At 35.7% G+C, this 26,705-nt stretch overlaps 1 protein-coding gene across 1 annotated transcript in view; it reads left to right on the forward strand.

Moving 5' to 3' along the window:
- Positions 1–21,862, forward strand: part of St8sia4 (ST8 alpha-N-acetyl-neuraminide alpha-2,8-sialyltransferase 4) — an 86,454-nt gene extending 64,592 nt beyond the window's left edge. Inside the window, exon 5 of the mRNA XM_034521682.2 lies at positions 17,559–21,862. Coding sequence (XP_034377573.1) covers positions 17,559–17,841 — 283 coding nt within the window. The 3' untranslated portion in view covers positions 17,842–21,862. The remainder of the gene's footprint in view (positions 1–17,558) is intronic.
- The last annotated feature ends 4,843 nt before the right edge of the window (positions 21,863–26,705 follow it).

The raw sequence follows: 26,705 nt of genomic DNA on the forward strand, positions 1-26,705 counted from the left end.
GGAAGACTTCCCTTGGGCATATGCCCTAGATAACGCTCTTCATATTTTAGTGATAATTACAAAGACTGTGATGTATCACCAGCCCCTCCACATAAAGACTAGGTCATAGAGAATTAGAAAAAAAAAATAGATGAAACCTAAACTGTAAAATAATTTTTTGTCAAAACTCCTGCATTAAGTGTGAATAAACACAAAATATTTAATTATTTGTTTGCATTCCATATCTATTTAAACTGTACTACAATATTTAAATATTTAAACCAATCAAGGTCTTCTGTAGAATTCACAGAAAAACATTTTGGAGTTCCTCAAAGTACTTCACAGAGACAGTGTTTTGAATATAGTTTTAATACTGGATCCTGGTAGTAGACTCAAGTATTTTTGACATAAATTCATGGATTCCTCATGTGATATTTTTTATTATGAATATTTATTCAATCTTTTCTATCATCAGTAATCAATTCAGAAATTATATATGTGTATATATATACATTCTGTCTTCTTTACAAATGATGCAATATGTCCACTTTTTGGTGGTTTAATTCTATTAATTAAATTTGGCAATTTTATACATGGTTATAGTAAATTCTAATCACACTTTTACCTACATTATTTTATCCTCTTCTCACCCTTATCAGCCCTCTACTTCCTAATTTTTCATTACCTGTTTATCTGTTCCAAACTGCTCAAAAACATAAGGTGAACAATTTAAACCAAGAGTTGCATGAAGCAAATTCGTTAAATATTTGGACTCTCCTGAATCGTGACCAAACCCGACTTTCTAGGGCCAAATTAGCTAGACTGGACTGCAACTGCTGTGGGAAATGAAACAGGAGAAAAACTGGAGGGAAATGGGACGAGGACAGATGATGGCTTAGGATCTCAATGATTAGAAATGGCACAGAGCTGTCTGCACATGTGAACAGGACCATGACTCAAAGATGGAACAGGCATTTGTGATTAACATGTTATAACCAATAGGTTTTATGAGTCTCCCATTAGGATAAGAAGAACTCAGGGCCAGAACCAAGAATGAAGGCTAAAGACAAGAGAGTGGGTAGCATTAAAGTGTGCTTGTTTCTTAAGCTGTAATCCTAATGTTTTTCTTGTTACCTTCTGGGAGGTACTATGATTAGCACATATAAGAACTCACAGTTTACAGAAATAAGATAGCACTGGATATAAACTCTGTTCTTTGTTTATTTGCCAGAAGAGTACTTGGCAAATACGGATCCTCAAAAAATGAAGTGGTTGATAGATAAGTGAAAATAAAAATCATTGCAAAACGAATTTAGGTAGACAAATAGAATATTGTTATAAAAAGTTCTGTGGCAAATCTGCAATCTTTTAAAAAATAAATCTTTATTATTGTTTTGTATGTGTCCATAGCACACATGTAGAGATCAAAGGAGAACTTTATAAAATTGAATCTCTTTTTCCACTTCAGTGTGGTGTTTGATCATCCAGTTATGGTTGACAGGCTCCCGAGGTAGTGCCCTATTTTGCTGAGTGTCTTGTCAGGCCTAATTCAACAGTAAGTTTTAGTGATAACTTATAATGAAAATTGTCAGTGAATATTAAATATAAGTACAACATCGATACAGATTTGTTTTGAAAAACTCTAAATTTAAATGTTAAGATGCAATCTACCCACATGCCTTACTTCTATAAGCTGTTATTAAAACATTGCATCTAGTGATGACCTCTATAAACAAAATCAACAATAGTTATGTTAGAAAACATGCAATATTCAGGTAATTTAGGTGTGATAATGTGTCAAATTGTATGTAGAAATGATCCTCTTGCCTTTTAATTATCATATGCTTGCCCATGTATGTGTCTGTCATATCTGTGTTCTTATGCATATCTTTGTACACACAGAGGCACCTACAATACAGATACTGAAGGACATCTGCCTGAATGTTGCTATACTGAGCTGTTGCATCAAATTTTGGATTTCTTTTATCCAGATCTCACTTTGTAGTACAGGTTGATTTCAAAGTCTCTTGCTTCCTGCCTCCGGTGCTTAAATGCTGAGATTGCAGATGTGAGCAAACATACCCAGCTTCACACTAACTTTTTTCCAAGTAGTACTGAAAACACTGTACAGATGGTAAATTTAATCATCATAACAATTTATAAAATAAACATCATTCTAATTACAAAGATAGTAGAATGAAGAGGCAACGTAGATATCCTGTAAACACTGGCACAACAAATCTATCTGGGTTTTCAACACCATTAGCCTGATAGTGCTCATCACTTCCAAAATAGTGGGCCAGGCTAAGGTCTAACACCTTTGATGTATTGTTCTCCAAGGATGGTTTTATTATAATAATTTTAAGAATGGCAGAACTGCATTTCAAATCTGGACCACATATATTTAACTTCAGTGTTGCATATTTGTGGCTGATGCCTGGAAAAGTATGACTATGCTCCAAGTAATATGAAATCAATAATAAAGGAAGAGATTCAGTAGCTTCATCTTATCAAACTGTGCATTAGAAATGCCAGATCTCCTTAAGGAATAAAAGGATACTTAGGTAGAAATGTGGCCATTCTAAAGGATGTACTAGTATGTCAAGGACTTTAAAGGTTTAGGAAATCACTATCTACTTTCTTCTTGACTTACAAATTTTCATTCTTCCATTATATATGTTTCACTATTATTCAACTTTGGCTTTCTCCTTGTTGATATATATATATAATATATATATATATATATATGTATATATATATATAATATAAAATATAATTCAACAAAGGGATATCTGATGAAGAGTAATTTTAATGTTTTAATGCATTTAGTTTTACAGAGCCAAGGAAAGAATTGATAAGAAGATATATGTGTTTATATTAAAATGATTGAATTTATGTATATAATCAATGTGGGAAGGGCAATGCAAAACGTAGACTATCAAATTTGAAGAAAATTTGTTTTAAATGAGGAGGAAGATGGCTGAAGAACAGATCCTGGTTCACAAAGATCGTCCTGGGCTCCACAGGGTCTTGAGACTTGTGCAAGATTGGCCAGATGTCAGAGCACAGCATTGGAGTGAAACAAAATATATAGAACGCTAAGATTCTTCTGTGGAGGATGTTAGTCAGGTGTCATAGACAAAGACACAGTGTGGAAGTATCTTGTACCTACAAGTGGTTATCCAGTTTTCAAAGTCTTTATTCTGTTTTGTGGCTAAATTCTACCTGCATCAGTATTCATAGTTGTTTAGGAATCAAAGGCAGGGATTTGCTTTTGATCTATTGCAGTTAAGCTAATTGAAAGTCTCCACAATTTCCTGATGAGGAATTCTCACTCAGAACTCACTGCTCAGAAACTTTTGTCAATAGACAATTAGTTAGACTTCTCTAGATCTGAAACTACAGTTGTAGACAACATATCTGCCACACATTTTTGCAATCTGTTGGTCTACCTGACTAGTTCTGTAACACATGTACCTAAAATATCACGAAGTCTAGTTCATATTTATCCAAGTGAAATGGCTCTAGACTTTTAGAATCCTGAAAGTGATGGAATTTAGGACTTAATCTTGGACTTTTGCCTGAGGGAATATTTTTGAAAACCTTTGCTTGGAAATCTAAGCTAAACATAGTTTTACAATTAACACTAAAATATTTGGTTCTGTTAAGGACAACTTTTAGAGAAATCCTCAATGAAATACTGTCATTTAAGGTCTTATGAACAAAAGTAAGGTCTTGGATCCTACAAAGTCACACTGATAGTGAGGACTAACAGAAATGTTTCTTGCAGTTACTCTGTGTGAGTGACCTAAATGTTGTATGCCTGTCACAACGAAGAACTCTGAAGAGCTGAGAGACATGGTCCTTGTGTTAACATATAACAACTTATGATCTATTGACCAATTATAGTTAGTGAGGTGGTTGACTTATGTGGTCCTGGTTCTACAAGACACACAAGAATAGATGGGAAATTATTTTCTATTGGAGAGAGTGGGATTGTGTTTTTCAGTTGTAGCCACAGTAATAGTCTAGGACTGTGTCTTAGTTTTGCACACATGTGCACACCACGCACACACACACACACACACACACACAGAGAGAGAGAGAGAGAGAGAGAGAGAGAGAGAGAGAGAGAGAGAGAGAGAGAGAGAGAGAGAGAGTCATTACTGCATTTGGAGATTTCAGTCTGAAGCTTCTGCTACTAAGCAGCATTTTCATGCTCACAGTGCTAATACTGTATCTGGCATCAGTCAAAGGTTGTCACATAAAAAGTCAATCAAGCACAGGACATAGTAATCCCGAAAAATACTGGGCTGTTCTTGTAGAATCGTAGATATTTTGGCTTGGAATGTCACTGCTACTTAGAGCAGAACTAGACTGATAAAGATGTGACCTGAGCGTCTTACAGTCATGTGTTTCCGAGGCCAAGGGAGCTCTAACACATGGATACTTGATGCTGGACTGACCCACTGTGAGAAAGTACTCCTGGCATCTCCCAGCTGCCATTTAGAATATGAGATCCAGGATGTGACCTGTCGACTTGAGCCTCTTCAGCATATTGTGGCAATGCAGCTGTCATAGAGATACATATGTCTCCTGAGCAAACTGTTTCCATCATGAGATGAATACAACTGCACAGAGCAAGACAATTTTTTTCTGTGACATTTTTATCTTTGGCATGGTGTTTATTAGACATGCAGAATAGTGGAACTGACCCTGGGAGTTTTTCTGCTTGTTGACTGCTAAATACTTTATGGAAGCAGATTTTTCTTAGTCCTCATTTGATTTTGTTATATTTAATCTCTGAAGTTATAGTGTTCTTTCATCAATGTAGGCAGAATAGATATAGGATATGTGATGTATTTCAATTGAACATTTGAAAAGAAGAGGTTTTCACTCTTTGAAATTAATATTTTAAACTCTATAAAAATGTCATATGTATAGAAATTTTGCCTGCATGTAAGTCTGTATCATGTGTATATAGTTCCCATGGACATCAAAAGAGGGTGTTGGATCCCTTGACCTAAAGTTACAAATAATTCTGAGCTACCATGTGGGTGCTAGGAATCAAACTTGGATTCTCCAGAAGAGTAGTCAGTGCTTTTAACAGATGAAATATATCTCCAGCACCTACTACATAGATTATCCTTATTCCTCATTATTGAACTTATTTGTTTACATTTCTTCATTCATCTCTCCCGTTTCTTTCTCTCCCTCCCTTCATCTTCTCTCTCTCTCTCTCTCTCTCTCTCTCTCTCTCTCTCTCTCTCTCTCTCTTGTGTTTATCTTCTACTGCTGAGCAGGACCTCCCTTAAATACTGTAAAAGTATCTTTCATTTGCCAGATATAATTGTTGTCTCAAAGATTTACTACCAAATAGGCTCACTGTAGCTGCCTGGTTCAACTCGTTCAACTCAGCTATTCTCTCTTAAACTCCTCTCCAGGCTGATTGATTCAATCTGATTACTCTCAATTTTTCATTGAATTGTTCTGCTTGGCCTCAAACTAACACTAGCATTTTTTCTAATCTTCTGGCTCTTTCTTATTCTCTGGTTTTAACTCCCCTGCTGACCTACACTGAAGTGCATAAACTCATGAAATAACCCAAACTCCACTGCACTGCACTGACTCTCATGTGGCTTATTCTCTCTCCTGCGCTGCTCTTAAACATATTCTCTTGCCTGTGATATCCTCAGGAGAGTTGGGTGTATCCTATCTTTCCTCATTCTTTCTTTCTCTAATTCATCACTTTGTCTGACCCTCAATTAGATATCATTGCTTGGGATTAAAGGTATATACCAAAGAGTTCTACCCAGAGGTATTAAAGGACTGCAGCCAGATCGCAAAGACCTAGAAAGTATTTGGATACAATCACAGTAGTTATGTCACTAGAAAAATTCTTCTACCCAGTGAGACTCTATTGGAGAAATTTTGATTTTTTTTTTTTTTGAGAGCAGTTAAAAATTTGAGATACCTTCTTCTTTAGGGATGGGGACTTATGTCCACTGCCCTTCTCAGGGATTGGATCCTATTTGCCTTAGACCTGTGCAGGTCCTGTTCATGCTGCCAATCTCAGTGAGTTCACATGCACACCAGCCCTGTTGCATCTAAAAGACAATGATAAAAATATGTATTTTGTTTTTAATAATTGTATAAATTAGAATGGCATGTCTTATTACATGTTAACCTATAGTGGCTTATTTTATTATCTATCTTGGGAACTATTGAGGTCAACCACTAATTAATTGACAACAGCCTATTCAACTTTGCCATCAACTATGTTCAGAGATAAGTCCTTATATTTTTCATGTATATAAACATAGAAATTGTGTATCTCAAAATAGGTGAAAACTGCCATCTAACTATAAAATAGCCTTGAAATTTTCTTTATTGTACCATGACTGACTCTTCCTGGGCATGCACATATCCCCTAGAAGATTTAGCCATAAACCCTAGCAGATCATGAATAATATTTTATGTTAAGCATATTTAATCAATTTATAGTTTTTCCTCTTTATATGGCACCTTTGTTTTTGATGAATCATCTAGAGACTGAAGTGGATATAGAGCTTGTGTTTGTAGTTCAGCAATGTTTCCAACATTGGAATCCACAGTCAATTTTAAACGTATACCAGAATCAAAAGCGAAGAAGACTGGCTAGGGTTGACTATCAGGGCCAAAGTGTCATATAGTGTTGCAATGTGTTCCCCTATTCTTTACCTTATATAAATATACATACAAATTTTAGATTTGTTTAAACCCATCAAAACTCCAAATTTATTTTCTCTAGAGTGTCCTTGAGATGTACTGTATCTCTGAAAGCACAGGCAGTTTTGATAACATAGTATAAGAAAAATAACAGTGTGATATGAGATAACTTGTGTGTCTGTAGTGCTAAGTAAGGGTTGAGCTCAGGGTCTTGACCATGTTAGACATGCTGTCTACTTCAACACTATATCTGCTGGGCCCAAGTTCATTTGTGAACATAGGCACTTTTCTCAATACATTTTTTGTGTGTTTCCTATTTATTTTAGACAAAGAAAGTGTTTATCTTGTCTTTTATCTCTTAAATTCTGCATTTCTTAAACATTTTTACAAGCTGAGTTCTTGAGTTTGATATAATCCATAGTTGTTATAGCAGAAATGAAAAACTCCTTTAAAAGGAATACATTTATTCCCTCAGGATTACATCTCTGTATATAATGCCTTTGGTTGCTCTTTATCCCATCATCTCCTTTACTCTTCCCTATGTCCTCCTAATCTTTCCTGACAGTATTTTTTCTGGATTTATATCATATCATTTTTATGTATACTGTGACCCATTGAGTTTAACCACAGCCATACCTGTGTTATCCATTCATAACTCAAAGACTCTGAACAATTCTTGGTGTTCCCACACATTTAAAAAATTTTCATTAGTGTTGAATTTAATTTATCATTTCTTTCAGATAACAAATACTACAATAACCATAGAGACATTTCAGAGATATTTGTTAGGTAGCAGTGTTAAAGTTTCAATGTGTGGTTTAACAATATTTTAAATTTTTGTTTTTTTTAAATATTTAAGGGGTAGCCAATATGACTTTTTGACTCCTTCTACATGCCAGATTTATCTATTGTTTTTTATATGTTATACATATTCTGTGATTATGAGATTTTATGCAAGGTATTAGTCACAAAATATAAAATAATAGTACATGAATCTACCTACAAAAAGATGTTCACAAATATTTTACATGTTCTTTGTAAAGCAACACCCCCATATTGCCTCTCTTCATATATTTTCCCATGTAAACCAATCATTAAACAAAGGAGTAGAGATTCTTTATCATGGAAATATTCCTCTTGAGTAATCACAACAAAAAGCCATTTCAATCACATTGTCTTTGTGAATAGAGCTTTGTTTCACTCTTTTCAAGTTTTATTGTTATGAAATCTGAGCTAATTTTCTCCATCAGCTCATATTCTTTTCCAAAGTGTCTATTGAATAGAAGTTTGTGACTTTCATTGCTGAGTTTTTACTATATCTGTATAGCTAAAAGAAATCAAATTTTATGGAGATTGTGGTTGTCTTAGTACTTTAAATTCCCATGAATTTCATGATTGGTATATTAAGTTGAACTGCATAGTTCACAGTGAAGATGGATGGATATCTCATGGTTGTTTTTCTGGCTTGTTAAAATTTCCCTAATCCCAAAGAAGCAAGTGTTGGATACTTTTATTTGCTCATTACTTTTGTTTTATTTTGCCAAATAATTTTCAAGCTCTAGTTGTATATTATAGGCAAGAATCTGTTAAATATTCTAAACAAAAAGCAGGAGATAAACTCAGACTCAGTTATGTGATATGTATGCATGTGCTTAATAGTGTGGTTAAATCTTCATAAGGCAATTGGTACAACACAATGTGGTATGTTGACATTCATTTGTCTGTAAGTTTAATAATTCAGTGAACTGTTGTTTCTATTGTATGATTCAGTTCCTTCTACATTCCTCAAGATATTTAACCCTGATACAGTCAGGAATCTGGAGCACAGTAATAAGGGTTCACTTAAGTTGATTTTCATCATGACAAAATTGCCAAATTCAAATACGAAGCAGACCTATCATACCAGGAATGGGTAGACAGGAGGATCACAAGTTATAGGCTAGTCAGGGATGCATAGTGAGACAGAATTAAAAACAAAACAAAGGAGGAGCTAAGGTGGGAGGAGTACTGAGAGGAAGAGAAGGAGTAAGGAGAGGAGGAGAAGAAGGAGAGGAGAAGCTAGGTGATGAGAGAGAGAAAGAGGGAGGGGGGATATAGAGGCAGATGTTCACATGTCCCCACCAGTCAAAGATAGTTGATATATCTATGTTGGGTATTGGGTTACACTTCTGACTGAGCATTACCAAACTGATAAAGCCTTTGATTAACATTTTTAAAAAGTGTATAAAAGCAAAAAGGAAAAGGGGGCATGGGATAGGGGTTTTCTGGGGGGGGGAGGAATGGGGAAAGGGGATGGCATCTAAAATGTAAATAAAATATCCAATAAAAAAAAGAAAATAGACAAAATTTCCTTCACCACTCACCTTCTTAACATCTCCCTCTCTTGCATCCCCTCTCTCTTGTTACTAAAGATTTCTTTGTAGTGCAGGCTGGCCTTGAACTTAAGATTCTCTCAACTTTACCTCCCTGTACTAGGATGCCAAGTATGTGATTTATGAAGTACTTGGTTTTTTAACTCTTACTTTGAAAAATAGGACTCATAGGATGATGGATACAATTTATAGACATATAGGTGGCTGATTGATAGCAATTATAAAAATATTACTGTTCTGTAAATTTAAGATTATATTATAATTAATTATAATTATATTTCCCTCCCAGGTAGTTCTTGACTGCTACAGACTATTTTGTGATATTTTGAGAAAGCACTGTGTCTGCTACTGAAACTTTAGGCATGAGCACTCAGGGTTACCTTTCGTTACCTTATAACAATTTTCCTGAATTTATTTTACTTACACTTTTAAATTAAAAATTAGATGATTTTCATTTGTTGATAAGATTACTTAACCATCATCACAATCAATTTAGGGTGTTTTTATTGTCCTACAGGAAGACTTTGTGTATTATCAGCCATTCCCCAAAATCCTCTGTGCCATCATGTCCAGTTCCTAGCCAAGTGTAATTAACATTTTATTTAAAGAAACTACAGTACCTTGCACATTTCATATAAATGGAAATGCAGTGTACTTTTCTTGTAACTTCTGTCTTTCACTTACCATACTTTATAAGATCTGGAATGTGTCGTGGCATTGATCAGCATTTTTAATTTTAAATGGCAGATATCATTCTCTTGTGGTATATACTACACTTCATCTATTCATACAAAATGTAAATTGCTTCTATTTTTGGACCATTAAAGTAAAAATTGTATCCGGGACACACCGTTTTTTAATTCTTGAGGTCTTGTAAGAGAAGACTCAAAAATAACAGTAAATAGGACTTCATTCAATGTTTTAAAATAGATGAAAACTAAATCTGAACATAGTCAAGCTAACTTCTAAATATAGCAAGGGACAAATGGGGTTTCATATCAAAGGAGCATAGTGAACAACAAAAAATTACTAAGGGAAATTTAATGTTGGTTTGTTGGGATACTCACTGAAATGGGACTCTTCAAAGATAGACAGGGAATCTGGGGGCTTACCTAAGAAGAGGGTCACAAAAGCCTAACTCAGGTTATACTTCATATATTTCTGTCAATTGTGATGACAAACCTCATAATGAGAGTATATCAAGTAAATGGTTTGTCACACAAGTACCTGATACTACAGCACTATTTTCACTTTGTAGTTTCCCATAACCTAAAACAGCATATGCTATGATGCCGTTATATTTTCAGTTACAAGACTTATTATATCCTTTCTTCATAGGAACATTTTTTTAAATGCATGGCAATGTTTGACTACTCCTGAACTATTTTATAGATGTGTAGTAAATGTGTTTGTGTATTAAGTGACTCCATTTGAAAAGGTGTAAAGAGCGGGAAACAGATTGAGCCCACAAGACTGGCATCTGAGCCATAAAGACATGGAAGTGACATGAAAAATTATTTAATAACATGATATAACAAACTCCTGTATGCTGTCTTATAGCCTGGCAAATTTCAGTGCTCAAACTCAATTAGATGATTCCCTCCAGTCACCTTGAGAGTAGAATATACAGCAGTAGCCTGTCTAGAAACTATGTATATTTACAAAATACATGAGACTTTCACTCAACCAAACTGCTCTTCTCCATTTACATCCTCTCCTCATGAGTAGTCTTTTATTGAGAAATAAATTAATTCAGAGGACAGCAGTGTGATCTAAGCGAGCATTTCTGTCATCTTCTATTCCTTTATACAAAGTATGAAAACAGGGAATTATGTCTAAAGTGAGCCCCTTCAGACAGGAAACTTTAAAGTTGGGAAAAGTCTGCAGAACTTGTAGACTTTCCTGGTCAGAACTTTGCAAATTTAAAAGATATAAGGATCACTTATACCTTTTGGTCTCTGTTCCTTTGTTGGAGACCACTTTGTTGGTCTCTGTTCCTCTTGAAATAGATTTCATCCCTGCTTTGTGTTTGAGCTCAAAGTAAGCTGACCTACTGAACTGAACTTTGCTCTGTCACTGTCACTTGTAAACTGTCATTTTACATCAATTAGAAATCATCAGATTTAAAAGTCATTTACACACTGTTTTCAGAGTAAGGTTGACTCTTGTGGGGAAATCCTCCTTCTGATGGCTGCAAGTATGACCTCAAAGTGGCTTCTTAGGACAAATGTTTATGAGAAAAAAGCATTTACATGGATAAGTACTGTGTCCATTTCCCCAAAACCAACTTACTGTTACTAAATCTTTGAGTGGCTTAACCCCCACAACTCCCTTCTTCCTTTATAGGATTCCATGTCTGAGTTTTGACTGTAGAAAGGCAACCCCCTCCCTCTTTTGATGCCCTGTCTTCCTGCTGGAGGTGCGCTCTATATGTTCCCTCTTTCTTTTGTCAGGCATTTCATCTAAGGTCCCTCCCTTTGAGTCCTGAGAGACTCTCACCTCCCAGGTCTCTGGTGCATTCTGGAGGATTCCCCACCTCCTTCCTCCCTAGGTTGCCTCTTTCCATTCCTTCTGCTGGCCCTCGGGGCTTCAGTCCTTTACCTTCACCCAATACCAGAGCAGGTTCCCCATTGCCCCCTACCCTGAGTTTTGCAGGCAAGTGGATAGAATTAGAAAATATCATCCTGAGGGAGGTAACTCAGATCCAAAAGGACATGAATAGTATGGTATGTACTTACTAATAAGTAGATATTTGCCAAAATAAATAAATAAATAAATAAATAAATAGTACAGAATATTTAAGATATAGTCCACAGAACTCAAAAAGGTCAACAAGCTGAAGGGCCCAAGTGAGGACACCTCAGTCCCACTTGGGAGGGAGAAGTAAGCAATCACAAGTGGGAAGGGAGGGGGGAGGGACCTGAGAGGGAAAGTGGATGGGGTGGGGAGGGGGAGAGAGGGGAACATGACCTAGTATTGGGTGAGGGAAAAGGACTGAAGCCCTGAGAGCCAGCAGAAAGAGTGGAAACAGACAACATAAGGAGGGAGAAGGTTGGGGGAGACCCTCCAGAATACGTTTTTACAGTCCAGTCATTACCCCTGTCCTGATTTGCCCTCCCACAGTTCCTCATTCCATTACCCTTCCTCCATGACTCCAAAATGATGTCCCCACCCCCACCTTATCCTACCCTGCCAGGGCTCCCCACTCCCTGGGCCCTCAAGTATCTAGAGGTTTAGGTGCATCTTCTCTCACTGAGGCCAGACCTGGCAGTCCTCTGCTATACATGTGCTGGGGCATTGGACCAGCTCTTATATGCTGCCTGGTTGGTGGCTCAGTGTCTGAGAGATCTGAGGGCTTTGAATTAGTTGAGACTGCTGGTCTTGCTACGGGGTCGCCCTCCTTCTCAGCTTCTTCCAGCCTTTCCTTAATTCAACCACAGGGGTCCATCTGTCTCAGTCAGCTGCTTGTTGGGTTTCTCAGAGGGCAGCTATGTTTGGCTCCTGTCTGTAAACACACCAAAGCGTCAGTAATATTGTCAGGCCTTGGAGCCTTCCCTTGTGATGGATCCCAAGTTGGACCACTCACTGGATCCCCTTTTCCTCAAACTCTTCTCTATTTTTGTCCCTGCAATCCTTTTAGACAGAGTTCTTTAAACTCCTGTGTCAAAGTTTTTGACTGTGGAATATTAACCCTGTCTCTCTACTTGATGCCCTTTCTACTGGAGGTGGACTTTACAAGTTCACTCTGCCCTCTGTTGGACATTTTATCTAAGATCCCTTTCTTTGAGTCCTGAGAGTCTCTCGAGTCCCAGGTTTACATTACATTCTAGAGGGTCCTTCCACTTCCTTTACTCCAGGTTGAATATTTCCATTTGTTAGGTTGGCCCTCAGGCTTCTCTCTGCCCCTGAATATCTGATCATATCCCAATTTTCTTTCCTTCTCCCTCACCCATCGAGGTATCTAGCTCCCTCCTTCTGTCTCCTGTGATTGCTTTCTTCTCCCTCCCAACTGGGAGTGAAGCATCTACACTTGGGCCCTTCAGCTTATTAACCTTGAGTTCTGTGGAATGTATCCTGGGTATTCTGTACTTTTTTTTTTTTTTTTTTTTTTTTTTGGCTAATATCCACTTATTGGTGAGTACATAGCACGCATGTCTTTTTGGGTCTGAGTTACCTCACTCGGGATAATATTTTCGTGTACCATCCATTTACCTACAAAACTCACAATATCCTCATTCTTAATAGCTGAGTAGTATTTCATTGTATAAATGAACCACATTTTTTTTGTATCCATTCATCATCGGTTGTGGGATATCTGTGTTGTTTCCAGCTTCTGGCTATTGTAGATAAGGCCACTATGAACACAGTGGAGCATGTGATACTGTGGTATGGTGCAGCATCTTTTGGGTGTATGTCCAAGAGTGGTATAGCTAGGTCTTCAGGTAGATCTGTTTCCAATTTTCTTAGAAATCTCCAGATTGATTTCCAGAGTGGTTATACCAGTTTGCCATCCCACCAGAAATGGAGGAGTCTTCCTCCTTCTCCATATCCTCATCAACATGTGCTTTCACCTGAATTTTTTATCTTAGATATTCTGATTGGTGTAAGGAGGAATCTCAGGATTATATTGATTTGCATTTCCCTGATGACTGAGAACTTTGACCATTTCTTTAAGTGCTTCTTGGCCATTCGAGATTCTTCTGTTGTAAATTCTGTTTATCTGTATACTTCATTTTTTTATTAGGTTGTTTGATTTTTTGGAGGTTAGCTTCTTGGGTTGTTTACATATTTTGGATATTAGCTCTCTATCAGATGTGGGGTTAGTGAATTTTTTCCCCCAAATTGTAGGTTGTGGATTTGTCCGGTTGGCTATGTCTTTTGCCTTACAGAAGCTTTTCAGTTTCATGAGGTCAATTCTTAATCTTACAGCCTGAGCTATTGGAGTTCTGTTTAGAAAATCCAACCCCCCATCTGTGTCAATGAGTTTAAGGGTCTTTCCCATTTTCTCTTCTATTAGATTCGGTGTATCCTGTTTTATGCTGAGGTCCTTGATTCACTTAGACGTGAGCTTTGTGCAACATGACAAATATTTTCATTTTTCTATATACTGACCATACTGCTGAGACCAGAACTATTTATTGAAAATGCTTTTTTTCCATTGTATATTTTTAACTTCTAAGTCAAAGATCAGTGTCCATACGTGTGTGGTTTTATTTCTAGGTTTTCAATTCTATTCCATTGATCAACCTTTTTATCTCTGTACCAATACCGCAATTTTTTATTACTATTACTCTGTAGCACAACTTGAGTTCAGGGATGGTGATTTCCCCAGAAGTTTTTTTTATTGTTAATAATTGTTTTTTATATCCTGGGTTTTTTGATGGGGATTGAATTGAATCTGTAGATTGCTTTTTTATGTTACTACTTCCTCATTGTACAGTTTCAGTTACGTACTCAGTTTTCTCTCTGATGTAAATTTAATTAAAGGGTTCACAGAAGTTGTGGTATGATATGACATTTTTCTAAATATTGCCACTGGTTCCATTTGCTAGTTTCAAATTTAAAGTATTATTTTTAAAAAGCCAAAAACATTTAAAATACAATTAGAAACTGTTCATATATGATGACTTTAAAATTACTCCCTTCATCAACATCTTTCTATCCAAGTGATAATCTGAGCCATCCATATTCTGTGTATAATCAATTTAATTCTTCTCAGAATAGATATAGTTATATAGATATAGATATACATAAAGATATTGACATAAACATAGATATATACAGATAGTCTTTCTGGATATTTTGTTTAAATTTCTCTTGCTTTCCAGCAAGATTTTACTATATCAGGTTGATAATTAAGATTTCATACATATGTACCTTGAGGATTTCTATAACTTTCTGTATGCTGTAAAAAGAAGTTTCTCATATGAGAGGTGAAAGTTACAATCTGTAGGTCTAAGGATAAGTATTTAGAATGCAGTTAGGATTTATGCTTGTGAAGAAAGTAGCAATAGTTAGTTCTCCTTTATAAACCTAAAACATCAATGCTTCATCAATTTCTTTCTTGAGAAGTAAGAAACAGTTAATTTTTATAAGTTTTATGTAATGTTTATTTAATATTGAAATATAGCTTTCAAGCTTAATGGTACTATGCATATGGAGAAGTATTTTATATCTCTCTTAAATTACAAACATGTACTGAAAATGGATTGGATTTTTTTTTTCAGAGCTGATTGTACCAAGTCTTCCAAATTAAATATATAGAGATATCAGGGTATTATCTTGACATCAAAAATATGAAAAACATTTCTGCCACAGACACTGCCCATTGTTAGAAAGTAGTAGCTTCCTCTTCCCTATTAGGTAAATATGCTTAAATCTTTAACAGAATACCAATAGACAGCTTGTTTAATGAGCAATTCATGCAGAATATTTTTTTTCTGGAGCCATGAGTGTAAACGCAAGTGATGGCCTTTCATCCAATAGAATTCACCATGAGATATTATGAACATCATGTAGTAGTGTGAATCTGGGTTTGTGAATTAATTTCCAGTAGTTAGAGTAATTCTCTAATAAAATATGAGGCACATGATAAAAAGCAACAGATATTGTAGGTAACTACTCAAAGCAGTTCTACTGACCTCTATCGTGATTGTTTTCCAAGGGCACAGAACATAACAGAATATGTAATCAACTTGGGCATGACATAATTTCCTAGTAACAGCAGAAACAACTATATGAAAATGTTTCCTTATAATATTTGTAATAGCACAAAGTGTCAGGCTAGACAGACAACAGTTACTTAGGCTTTATCATCCAGCTGGGCCTTAACATTTTATATAGTCCTTAATAATCCATCTAGTCCTTAATATTGTATCTAGGCCTTAACCAGTCAATATGTCATTTTAAGAGATAATTTCTAAGCATGATGTTCAATTTATACATAGAATTGAAGAATAGCTTCCTTCATGACTTGTTGAGAGCAAAGATACATTGTTCACTATGTGGCAAGAGCCATGCTAGATTCTTTCACATTTACCATCTCTTTCATATCATCGTAACATAAGCTAGGCTAGATATTATTAATTTCAAACAGGTGAACCAGCTACTTCCTGGATTCACAGGAGTTATTCATAAATTAAGCGTTTTGTAGCATTCCAGATTTTAGTTTCCTCAAAGAACATGGAAATTTTACTGGAGGAAGAGTAAAAGACCTTCTGATTAAGAAAAACTGATATCTCATTCTTGGAGCACTGAGATCTATGGGACCTACAACACATTTTTCCATTTATAAATAGTTTATAAGTTATACATAACTTTCTAAGTGAATTTTTAATATTACAAAATTTTTAATTTTGTAATATTAAAACAAATGGGAAGAAAAAGGTGGAAGGAATAAGGGAGGGAGGATGGAAGATGTCAGCACATATGTTTGTGGGTAGGTCCAGGAGTGATTTCATTTAAATTATTTTATTATTAATCATTTTACTCATTTACATTTCAAATGATATGCCCTTTCCAGATTATGCCTCCACACACCTCCCATTCCATCCCCCTCAACTTTGCCTCTATGAGGGTGCTCCTCTACCCACTCACCCATTCCCACCTCACTGCTCTAGCTAGGATGGGACATCAAGCCTTCACAGGACAAAGGGCATCCCCTCCCTTTGATGCCAGACAAGGCCATTCTCTGCTACATATGTGGCTGGAGCTATGTGTCCCTCCATGTGTACTCTTTGGTTGGTGATTTAGTCCCTGCAAGCTCTCAGGGGTCTGGTTGGTCAGTGTTGTTCTTCCTAAGGGGTTGCAAACCTCTTCAGCTCCTTCAGCTCCTTTCCCTAACTCCTCCTTTGGGGTCTCGTTGTAGAGAGGAAACCTGGAAAGGGGATAACATTTGAAATATAAAGAAATAAAATATCCAAGAAAGAAAGAAAGAAAGAAAGAAAGAAAGAAAGAAAGAAAGAAAGAAAGAAAGAGAGAAAGGAGAGAGAATGTTTCTGTGTATGCCTGAGGCAGGAAGTCAATGTTGGGTTCTGTTACTCTAGGCAAGGTGACCAGTGAGACTCAGGAATTCACCAGCCTATGCATATCATGCCAAAGCTGTCATGTGACTTCTGACCATCAAGCCTGTGGCATTGAAGTCGTGAATTTTCAATAACATTTACACCATTCTGCAAAGATTCTACTCTGAATATTAGATGTATGTTTATTCCTAATTAGTTTGGAACGTCATATTCTAGAATAGAATTAACTTATGCTTTTAAGTCCTCTGGCTGTTTTTATGGGATCACAAATACATAAGGAAATAAATGTCAAAGAAAATGTGGAAGTATAAAATTTCCTATCTACATAAATGTTATTTTTTAGTAATCGCTGAAAAGTTTATTTATAATTATGCATTGTGCTTACTACATGATATGATTTCTATAGAATGTATTGTTGTATATCACTGTAAATCTTCCCTGTCTTACTTTTTTTTTTTTTTTTTTTTTCTTCTAGTTACTGGCTGACCAACAAAGTACCCATCAAAAGACCCAGCACAGGTCTCCTGATGTATACACTTGCCACCAGATTCTGTGATGAAATTCACCTGTATGGATTCTGGCCATTCCCTAAGGATCTAAATGGAAAAGCTGTCAAATATCATTACTATGATGACTTAAAATACAGATACTTTTCCAATGCAAGTCCTCACAGAATGCCATTGGAATTTAAAACATTGAATGTGCTACACAATAGAGGAGCTCTAAAACTGACTACAGGGAAGTGCATGAAGCAATAAGGCACACTTTGAAGTATAGAAACTGAACACAAACTTTTTCTAAAGATGCTTCTGGAGATTTAGAAACAGGATCCAAAACAAGGCTGGGTTTCAGCATCCACCACTTGACTGAGTAGCTGAAATGGAAGTCTAAGTGAATCCACCACCAGCTGATGAAAAACCTGCAAAGTGCTCTAACTAGAAAATACTCTGACTTCAAGGGTCCTAGTAAGTGCCACTTCCATGAAGAAAACAGTTTGAATGTATTATCAGTAGTGTTTACAAGATCCAACAGTGCACTCATTATCAGTTAGCAAAGCAAATGTGTTCATCAATGTGGGGCAGCCACTGTAACGCCAAGCACACTGGAAGAGGAACCCAGGCGCACAACTCGGCCCTTGGGAAGTTAAAATATCCTTAACAGCAGAAATGAAGAACAGAGTTCCAGCAGTGAAATCCATGGCATGAAGCAACTTGAGGGAATGCTTTCAGTCAGGACACTGAGAACGGTCATGTTTACGTTTTGCTTATATTCTTGTTTGTCTTCTGACATTTATTTTAGTTTCAGTTTGGGGTGCTTAGAAATTCATTTGAGATACAGAAATGGGAAACACATATGAATGAGAAAAAGAAACATCAAACAAGCCTTTCTAAAGTTCTTATATTTTTTAAACAGCGATCACACCAAATTTTTGCTGGTTTGTTTGTTTGTTTTACTTTGCACAACTCTGAATCTCTGGACTATAGATCAACAGTGTAGCAGGTACCAGCCAAACTACACCACTCAGTAGGAGTAAACTATTATGAAGGAGTGATATTTGAAAAATGATCAAATTAGCAGAAAAACTTCAGTCTTGGTACCAAAGATTATATCATGTTCCTACACAGTAAGCCACTGTCCTTAAAGAATATATTATTAACATGGACACATCCATATGCTGTTAATATGAAACTGAACTCTACATAGTTAAAATTTTTCAAAATCAAACATTGTTTTTTAACTTATTTCTTTGCAATTTCATGATAATATGAAAACACATGGCCATGTAGAGTAAATGTTGAATTTATGTAGCTGAAATAGGACTTCTCATTGAGTAAAATCATCTTGGCTATTCAGGTGCAGAAATCAATAGGATCCACTTAATATTATTTTAAAATTTCTCTCTAGAAAATAACATGATTAACTGAGCACTGTTTTCATAACAGATAATTAATTCAAAGCAGTTTAACAATAATACATCAACATTGTACCTTTAAAATTAATTCAATTGACAAGGATTTTTCTGTAGTTGAGTACAGTTCCGGTATTGCTGTATTTCTAAAGGAACATGAACTTACTCATAGAGTGACTTACTGACTTACATACATGACTGAGCAGACTGGTGGCCAGGCTTTCTGTTTCTTTTGAAAGCAGAACTATATTCTCACTTCTGCTTTTGCCTGCAGCAACTTAACATGACTTCCTGTTTCTTGGGAAGGCAATCAGAAGAAAGCAGAAACAGCATGAAAAAATGTGTACGCTTTGTTTTTCTAAGTCAGGCAATCTAAAATGAATGCAGAGGACAGCAAAGGTATATATATATATATATATATATATATATATATATATATATATATATATATATATATATTATGGACAAGAATAGTCACATAGTACAGTTACCAGATTTTTAATAATGGTTGCAATATTTTTTAAAACATCAACAGAATCTCAGGATAAAACTAACATTTTCTGAGAATTCATGTATCTATCAAAAAGGAAAAAAAATGTATATGGGAGTTCATAACTAGCATGAATCATTATCTCAATATACCTTTATCATTAAATTCCTTTGCTAATTAAAATTTTGAAAGTGTTAAGTACATGTTATATAAATGTTAAATTGAAAGTCTAATATACTGGATATGTGAACATTGGATAATGTACAAAATTTATTTTGAACTCTATGCAGATCAGTGTTCCCACTAACAGCTAACATAAATCCCATAGAAATCCATAAGTCACAAGTAAGTTCTGACAAGTAAATACTATCTTGGCACTCATTCAAAGTATGTATTTGAAAGCAGAAGCATATGGTTTTGACTGAAATTTTAAGAAGAAAAAAAAATGTGTTTAAATGACATTTTGGCCACAGCAAGCACAGCTCAGCCATCCAATGTTCCATGCATTGATGTCTATCTCTTACATGCATTGGGTAGTGCCTTTTAATGTCTTTGCATTGATTCTTCACCCTCTGCTTTGTGTTTTCTAAATGCTTGCCCAGTTAGGGAAATGTTTAGTAGCAAAAGGGCTTCAGATTTGAGAGATAACTACTTTTGTTCATCTCAGGGAACTTTCAGTACATAAGAATGAATTCAATTAAAGACATTTAGTACTCAAAGAGGAAATATTGTGTGAGATTATTTCATTCTCTCACATATACCCTTTCATTTGCCATCACACCTCAATCCCTATCATGGCTTTCTCACAGGAAGAAGGCAGGGAGAGAATTGGAGACTTAACATTTGGGAAAACAGGATTTAACACACATGGTGGCATAAGGAATCATAACAAAATCAAATTATAAGTATATACTTGAACTATCTGTATTTTCCTTAATATGGTATGCTTACAGCTTTACTTGTTTTATTTCCTGTTGTTTATGATTTAATTATGCACCTGGAAATGCCCAGGCAGTTGACTGTGAAATATCCTAGTCACTGAGGTAACATGATTTCTACTGTGCTTTTGACATGAACAGACCATGGAAACATTCTCATTATTGTTACTCAGCATAACCTATACTAATAATAAGTTGTTGAAAGAAAATATGACTCAATAATAGATTTTCAGGGCAAATCTAGCAATTCAGCCCTCAGGAACAAAGAAAGTGCTGTGGAAGTTGTTCTCACTGGGAGAAGGTGCTGGGCATTCAAATGTCTTCATGTGTTGTATATCATATGAACTGTATATCTATTGTTAATGAAAATCTCCACATATATCCTAACAGAAATGCTTTATTTAAGAAGTGTGAAGGGTAGTGTACAGACAAGTGAGTTACTCAGTTACTGCTCAAGAAAGGGTAAGCAAAATAATTTATTTATAGTTATGCCAATTAGTCATAATACATATTAAGTGATATTTGGTTCACAGAGTTGTTTTCATGTGATAATTATAAGGACTATCTATAGTTGTGGACAGGGGATGGAAAAAGTTGTGTATAGTTAGCTGGTATCTCTACAAGATTGAGAGTTTCCCCATTAAACGTTATCAATATACCAAGGTTTTAATAAAAACAAGTAAGAGTAATTATTTGTATTTGATAAACAAACTCCAAATACAACCCATCTAGAAATAGATATTTTATTATATATGTGCTATAAATATATCTATATAGTACAAATAAACAAGTGTGATGCATATATACCATGTTATATATGTATATCTGTGTGTACGCACTGATTCTGTAATATGTGCACAACTAGATGTGTGTTATATTGATATCTTCAGGGTCTGCACTGTGAACTGCCCTGGAGATCATGACCACTTTAAAAACAGAAGTTCTTTTGAAACTTCATTTACTACTCTGCTTTAAGAAAGACCTACTTTATAGCTGAATTATATGTTCTTTCCTAGAGTAATAGTAAGCAACTAGTATGTGCAAATCTTTCAAAACAAAAGTAAAGAAAAAAAACTTCAAGCTGGCAATGTATTTAAATTGCAGGTTTCTGATTGTGAGTCTAGGCTGTTTGTTTCTCCTTTATGTAGCACCTTTTAAGAAATACTGATTTTTTTGTGTAGGTGAAAGCACAAGTGTTTTTAATGTATATAGCAAGAAGAAGAAAAAAAAAAAAGAGTTTACAGATAGCTTTGCTGCATAGGATAATTGCTACTGAGTCTTTCTTATACCATCTCTGGAAAGGAAGGATGAAGCTTACTCTGTAGGTTCATTCTGTTCAACAATGTCTTCTGTTGTTTGTGCATAGCAATGAGCTATTCCTGCTTTATCATTTGTACAATTGTAAAATAAATTAAATTACTTGTTTTTCAATTTTTCTCTTATCTACGCCTTTGATTTCATGGCATATATCAATATTGGGTGACTGCATTTATGAAGGTTTTATTACTGTTTGAGTCTTTTCCAATCTCAGCCTCAATGATTGACAATTGATTTAAACATTTATTTTAAATGCATTCATGGATATATGAGTAAATTTAATACCAACATGAGTATCAGGAAGCACTCAAGAGTTTGCGGGTGGAATATTCGTTGTGTGCATGGATTCTGGGGCATTCACTACACAGGTTACTGCAATTTGTTTTTAATTCATACTTCCACTGAGTATTATAGCTTAGTCATTTGCCCTCTGTGGCTAGAACATTGCTGACTTTTTATACACAGCATTTCCTAGGGCTTCCTTCTAACATGTAACTTCGTCTGCAAATTGCTGCCATTGGCTGTTTGCCTTTTAGAAGATGATTTAGAAAGACTATTTACTTAAACCATTTTCCAGACCTTTCAATAACTTACAAATCTATGCTTTCAGTCATAACCTCACTTTTCAGGAAAACATTTTAAATGTAATTTTATGAAGTATCTTTCAACATTGTACAATTACGAGTCAAATTCTACTAGACACTATCACAGGACTATTAGGAGTGGTTGAGAGAGGAGGCTGGACTCCCAACAGTTCTAACATGCCCAGGAGTGTAGGTGAGTAACCTAACCCCCCCCCCCAGGTCCCCAAACTGGGAGTAATTTGGGACCTGCTGGGACCCACAAACTCCTTCAAGGCCAGTGGCACAAGACCCTCCCTGTCTGTGCCTGTGCCTGGAGCAGCCCTAAGGCTTCAGCTATGCACCCAACCCCTCAAAACCCAGAGAAGGCTGGACTCCCAGGAGCTCTAACATATAGGAACATAGGATACTAGGATCACAGGGTCTCAGGAGCTAGGGCACACCAGGATTTCAGGAGCCCAGAAGCAGCCTGACTCTCAGGAGCTAACACAACCAGGATCTCAGGATCACAGGATCACTAAGACAGCTGGATTCTGAAGAGTTCTGACACAGCCGAGATAACAGGACAGACAGGCTTCAATCAGAGATAGTGAGTGAAGGTAACACTAGAAATAACCCGTGCGAGAACATAAGCAACAGAAACCAAGGTTACTTGGCATCATTAAAACCTAGTTCTCCCACCATAGCAAGTCCTGAATACCCGATGACACCAGAAAAGCAAGATTCAGGTGTGGTTGATAAGTCTATATGATGTTTTTCTTTTCTTTAAACTCTTGTACCTACATTTACTTTTCAGTATTCATAAATAATGTTCATTCTCTCTCTTTATGTACAAATGGTCAATTCACCCGCTGAATCCCAGGTCTGATGGTATGCAACAGCTTACAGAACTTTGTGTAAGCATTGGTGACTTTGAATCTATAAAACTTCATGCTAAAAAACACTTTACTTTAACTGTCAAATAAACACACCTTAATGTGTGTTTTAATTTAAAATATATTTGACTGTCTAAATTGTGACTAGACGCTATCATCATTCTTTTTTAGTATACATTTAAATGTGCTTTGCAAAAGACTAAAATTGCATGTCCTTACACAGTTCTAGTGTTCTCTCAGGAAAAATTAAACATTATAATATGTAACAGATTCCGAGGAATGATTAAACTAAGCAGAAATTAAACTAATATACAAGAGACTATATTTATAGTAAAAACAGACTGAATGAATCTTAATACTCTCTCAAGATTCATTAAGGTAATTTGTGTTTCACCTATCTTGTATTAACAGTGCTTAAACTGTCTATACTTTAGATCAAATAATTTTCTGAATATTATATATATGTATACATATATAGTATTGTATTATAATAGTATTAGTTTATTATATATTATAGCATATAATATATAATCCATAATATATATGTATAATAATGCATAATATTATATATAGATATTAAGTTACTTAATTTTAATAAAAGTATGAGACCTAAGTACTGCCATCATTTAAATTTGACACACACTATTAAAAAGATTATGAGATGTCTTCAAGGAAACATGACTCAGAGGAGACTGGGGACTTGAACTCACTGACTCTAGAATCCACTCTCTCCTGAATCTTGGTACTATCCTCTCTTGGGGCTGCTTCTTCTTCATTATCAGTGATATCCTTTCAAAATGTGGTTACAACACTTTCTGCAGTAGATGGTGATCAGCACAGAGACCCACAGCTGGTCAATATGCTCAGAAAATGATGTTGCAGAACATTTAGCCCTAGATGGTACAACTGTATCACAATCCTTCATCAGAAGGCTCAGGGATCATTGTATGAAGGGAGGAAGAATGATTCTCAAAATGCAAAGCAATGTATAACCACAAGACAAGAGCTTCTTCTGAACACTGCATGGCAGCTGCTCATATTAAATCTCAGTAGTTTTTACAACAAACCTAAGACCTGTGCAAGCTCAAGCAAGACCAAAGTTCAGTATTCAGAGCAAATGTAGCCAGAGTCCCACTCCTAGGCAAGCAACTTTGGCTGGTAGCTACTAGGTGATGGGGTGTCAGTTTTCTCTAGTCTAGTTCCCAGTAAGTTAGTATGTGTACTGGGGTTTGTATTGCCTAGCTTGTAGTATTTAGTGAGAGCATATCACTCCAATAGAGGGAAGCAACATTTAAGCCAAAGCCATCTCCACATGAATATTTTTGGATACTCTACTGTAGTAGGTTAACCCATGACTTTTTTGAAAAGCCTTTTCTCTGTATTCCTCTTACAAACTTGCCTTCCCTCCCTCATCCCAGTTAAACCCTACCCCTTCAATCCTATCCTTTGTTTTGCTTATACCAGTGAATTCTATCTTCCATCCCTTGAAAGCCTCTTGCTTCCATTACTCCTTACTAATTTCCTGATATCTGTGGGGATTCCGTATGAGACAACATATCTGAAGATTCAAAGCTGACATCAACAAATGAGAAATAAATATGCATCCTTTTGGTTCTGAGCTACCTCCCTCAAAATCATTCTTTCCACTCCCATTCCTATAATTCTGAATTTCTTATTTTTATTTTTATTAACACTTTCATAACATTGAATTGTGTGAATATATCAGTTTGATTTTCTATTCATCAGCTGATTCACATTTTAGATATTTTAGATATTTTAGGCTATTTTCACTTTTTAGATATTTCAAATAATAATCAGTTAAATGGTTCAATGCCTAAAATTCCAAAAGCAATTTAATTAAAGTGTTGAATACAAGTATATGAACATTTGATTGTTTATCTTGCTTCCAGATTAAAGATTTCTTATAGCTTACTGCTTTTTGATACAATCACAACTGCTAAATTTCTGAAGTAGATATGGAAGTATAATAATCAATGAATTTTTCTCCAAATTCTATTCTATGAATGACAGCATTATATTTCTCCAAGAAAATCCAGAAAATTTATTAACACAATGAAGGAGCTAATATCTGGCAATACCAAGAGCTTTAATTTCAGAAGTCAGGTAATTTTAAATAAGTTGTACTAGCTATGATATTATTTTTGTAACACCACATTCTGAAAAGAAATTTTAGTATAAGAAGAAAAATACAAGAAGAGAGTAAATAAGTTCCACTCCTATAATTTGAGAAATAAATAGACAAATAAAATATGTATGTACCTGTTTTCTACTTGTGTGTAGGTGTCTAGTAATTGCAGCACAAACCATTCATACACCAATCTCAGTCAAACAGGTATGGTTTATTCAGTGTACACTCCAAGATTGATTGATCTGAGATGCAGTGCAGACTTGGGAGCTGAACTGTGACACCAGCTAGAATCCTATAGAGCATTTAAGCCTAAAATCCACAAACATCTGTACCAAACTATTCTACCAATCAGAATTTAGGGATAGAGACTTTCCTTAGGTACATTTCATTGTTGAACACTTACCTTCTTCTCATTGGTTGGGGAATTCAATAGTGGCTGGGAACTTGCCTTACCTAACAATCATGTTTTCACCTGCCAACCAAGATATGTATGTATGTCCCTTTTTGTCAAGTAGGATGTCAATTCCCAGGGAAGTCTTGGGAATTTAAATTTTATTTCACCCCTTCTCAAAATGGAAGTTTTACTCCCAGTGACCTCTTAGATTGGCACAGATGTTTCTCCTATATTGGGGTCCATCTCAGGAACAGCTAATAAAGGCAAGAAACCATAAAAACTTATACATAGGTGTGAGACGTGCTGCTGAGTGGTTGGTTTGGGTTCAAGCTTCTTGTGACTAACTACACAAAGCAGTTCTAACTGACTATACTGTAATTGGTTTCCGAGAACACCAAAGCACGGCGCATAACAGAATATGCAATCAACTAGCACTTGGAAAAGTTTCCTAGTAACAGTATATAAGAAAATTTCCTTGTAGCATTAGTAACAACTCAAAATGCCTGGCTAGACAAGCACCAGTTTCACAGGCCTTAACAGATTGTAAATGTACTAGTGTGTGCACATATATATGGGGAACAAAGGACAACTCCTGGTGTGATATCTCATGTACTATATCCCTTTTTTTGAGATAGTGTCTCTTGTAAATGTCCTTTTTATTTCCTCAGTTGAAGTGATGAGATAAGAGCCAAACCCAAACTGTAGGACTATGTGGCTTGGGATAGCCTAGAGAGTTTCCTTCTCTTTTCTAACTATTCATAGGCTAGACATGGAAGCTAGAAACAAATAAACAATACCTCCTCCCCAAATCCCTGATCTTATATTCTCCCTGGTTACTGAAATGTGAGCACCAACCCAGCTACAAAATCTTTGACTTACAAATCTGTCTTACCTGCAAAATATATTAGTTCAACAGTGGCACAGAACTTGTGGGAGTATCCAACCAATGTCTAATTTGACTTAAGGCAC

The sequence above is a fragment of the Arvicanthis niloticus genome, chromosome 17 (assembly GCF_011762505.2).
Source record: "Arvicanthis niloticus isolate mArvNil1 chromosome 17, mArvNil1.pat.X, whole genome shotgun sequence".
NCBI classification, from domain to species: Eukaryota; Metazoa; Chordata; class Mammalia; order Rodentia; family Muridae; genus Arvicanthis; species Arvicanthis niloticus.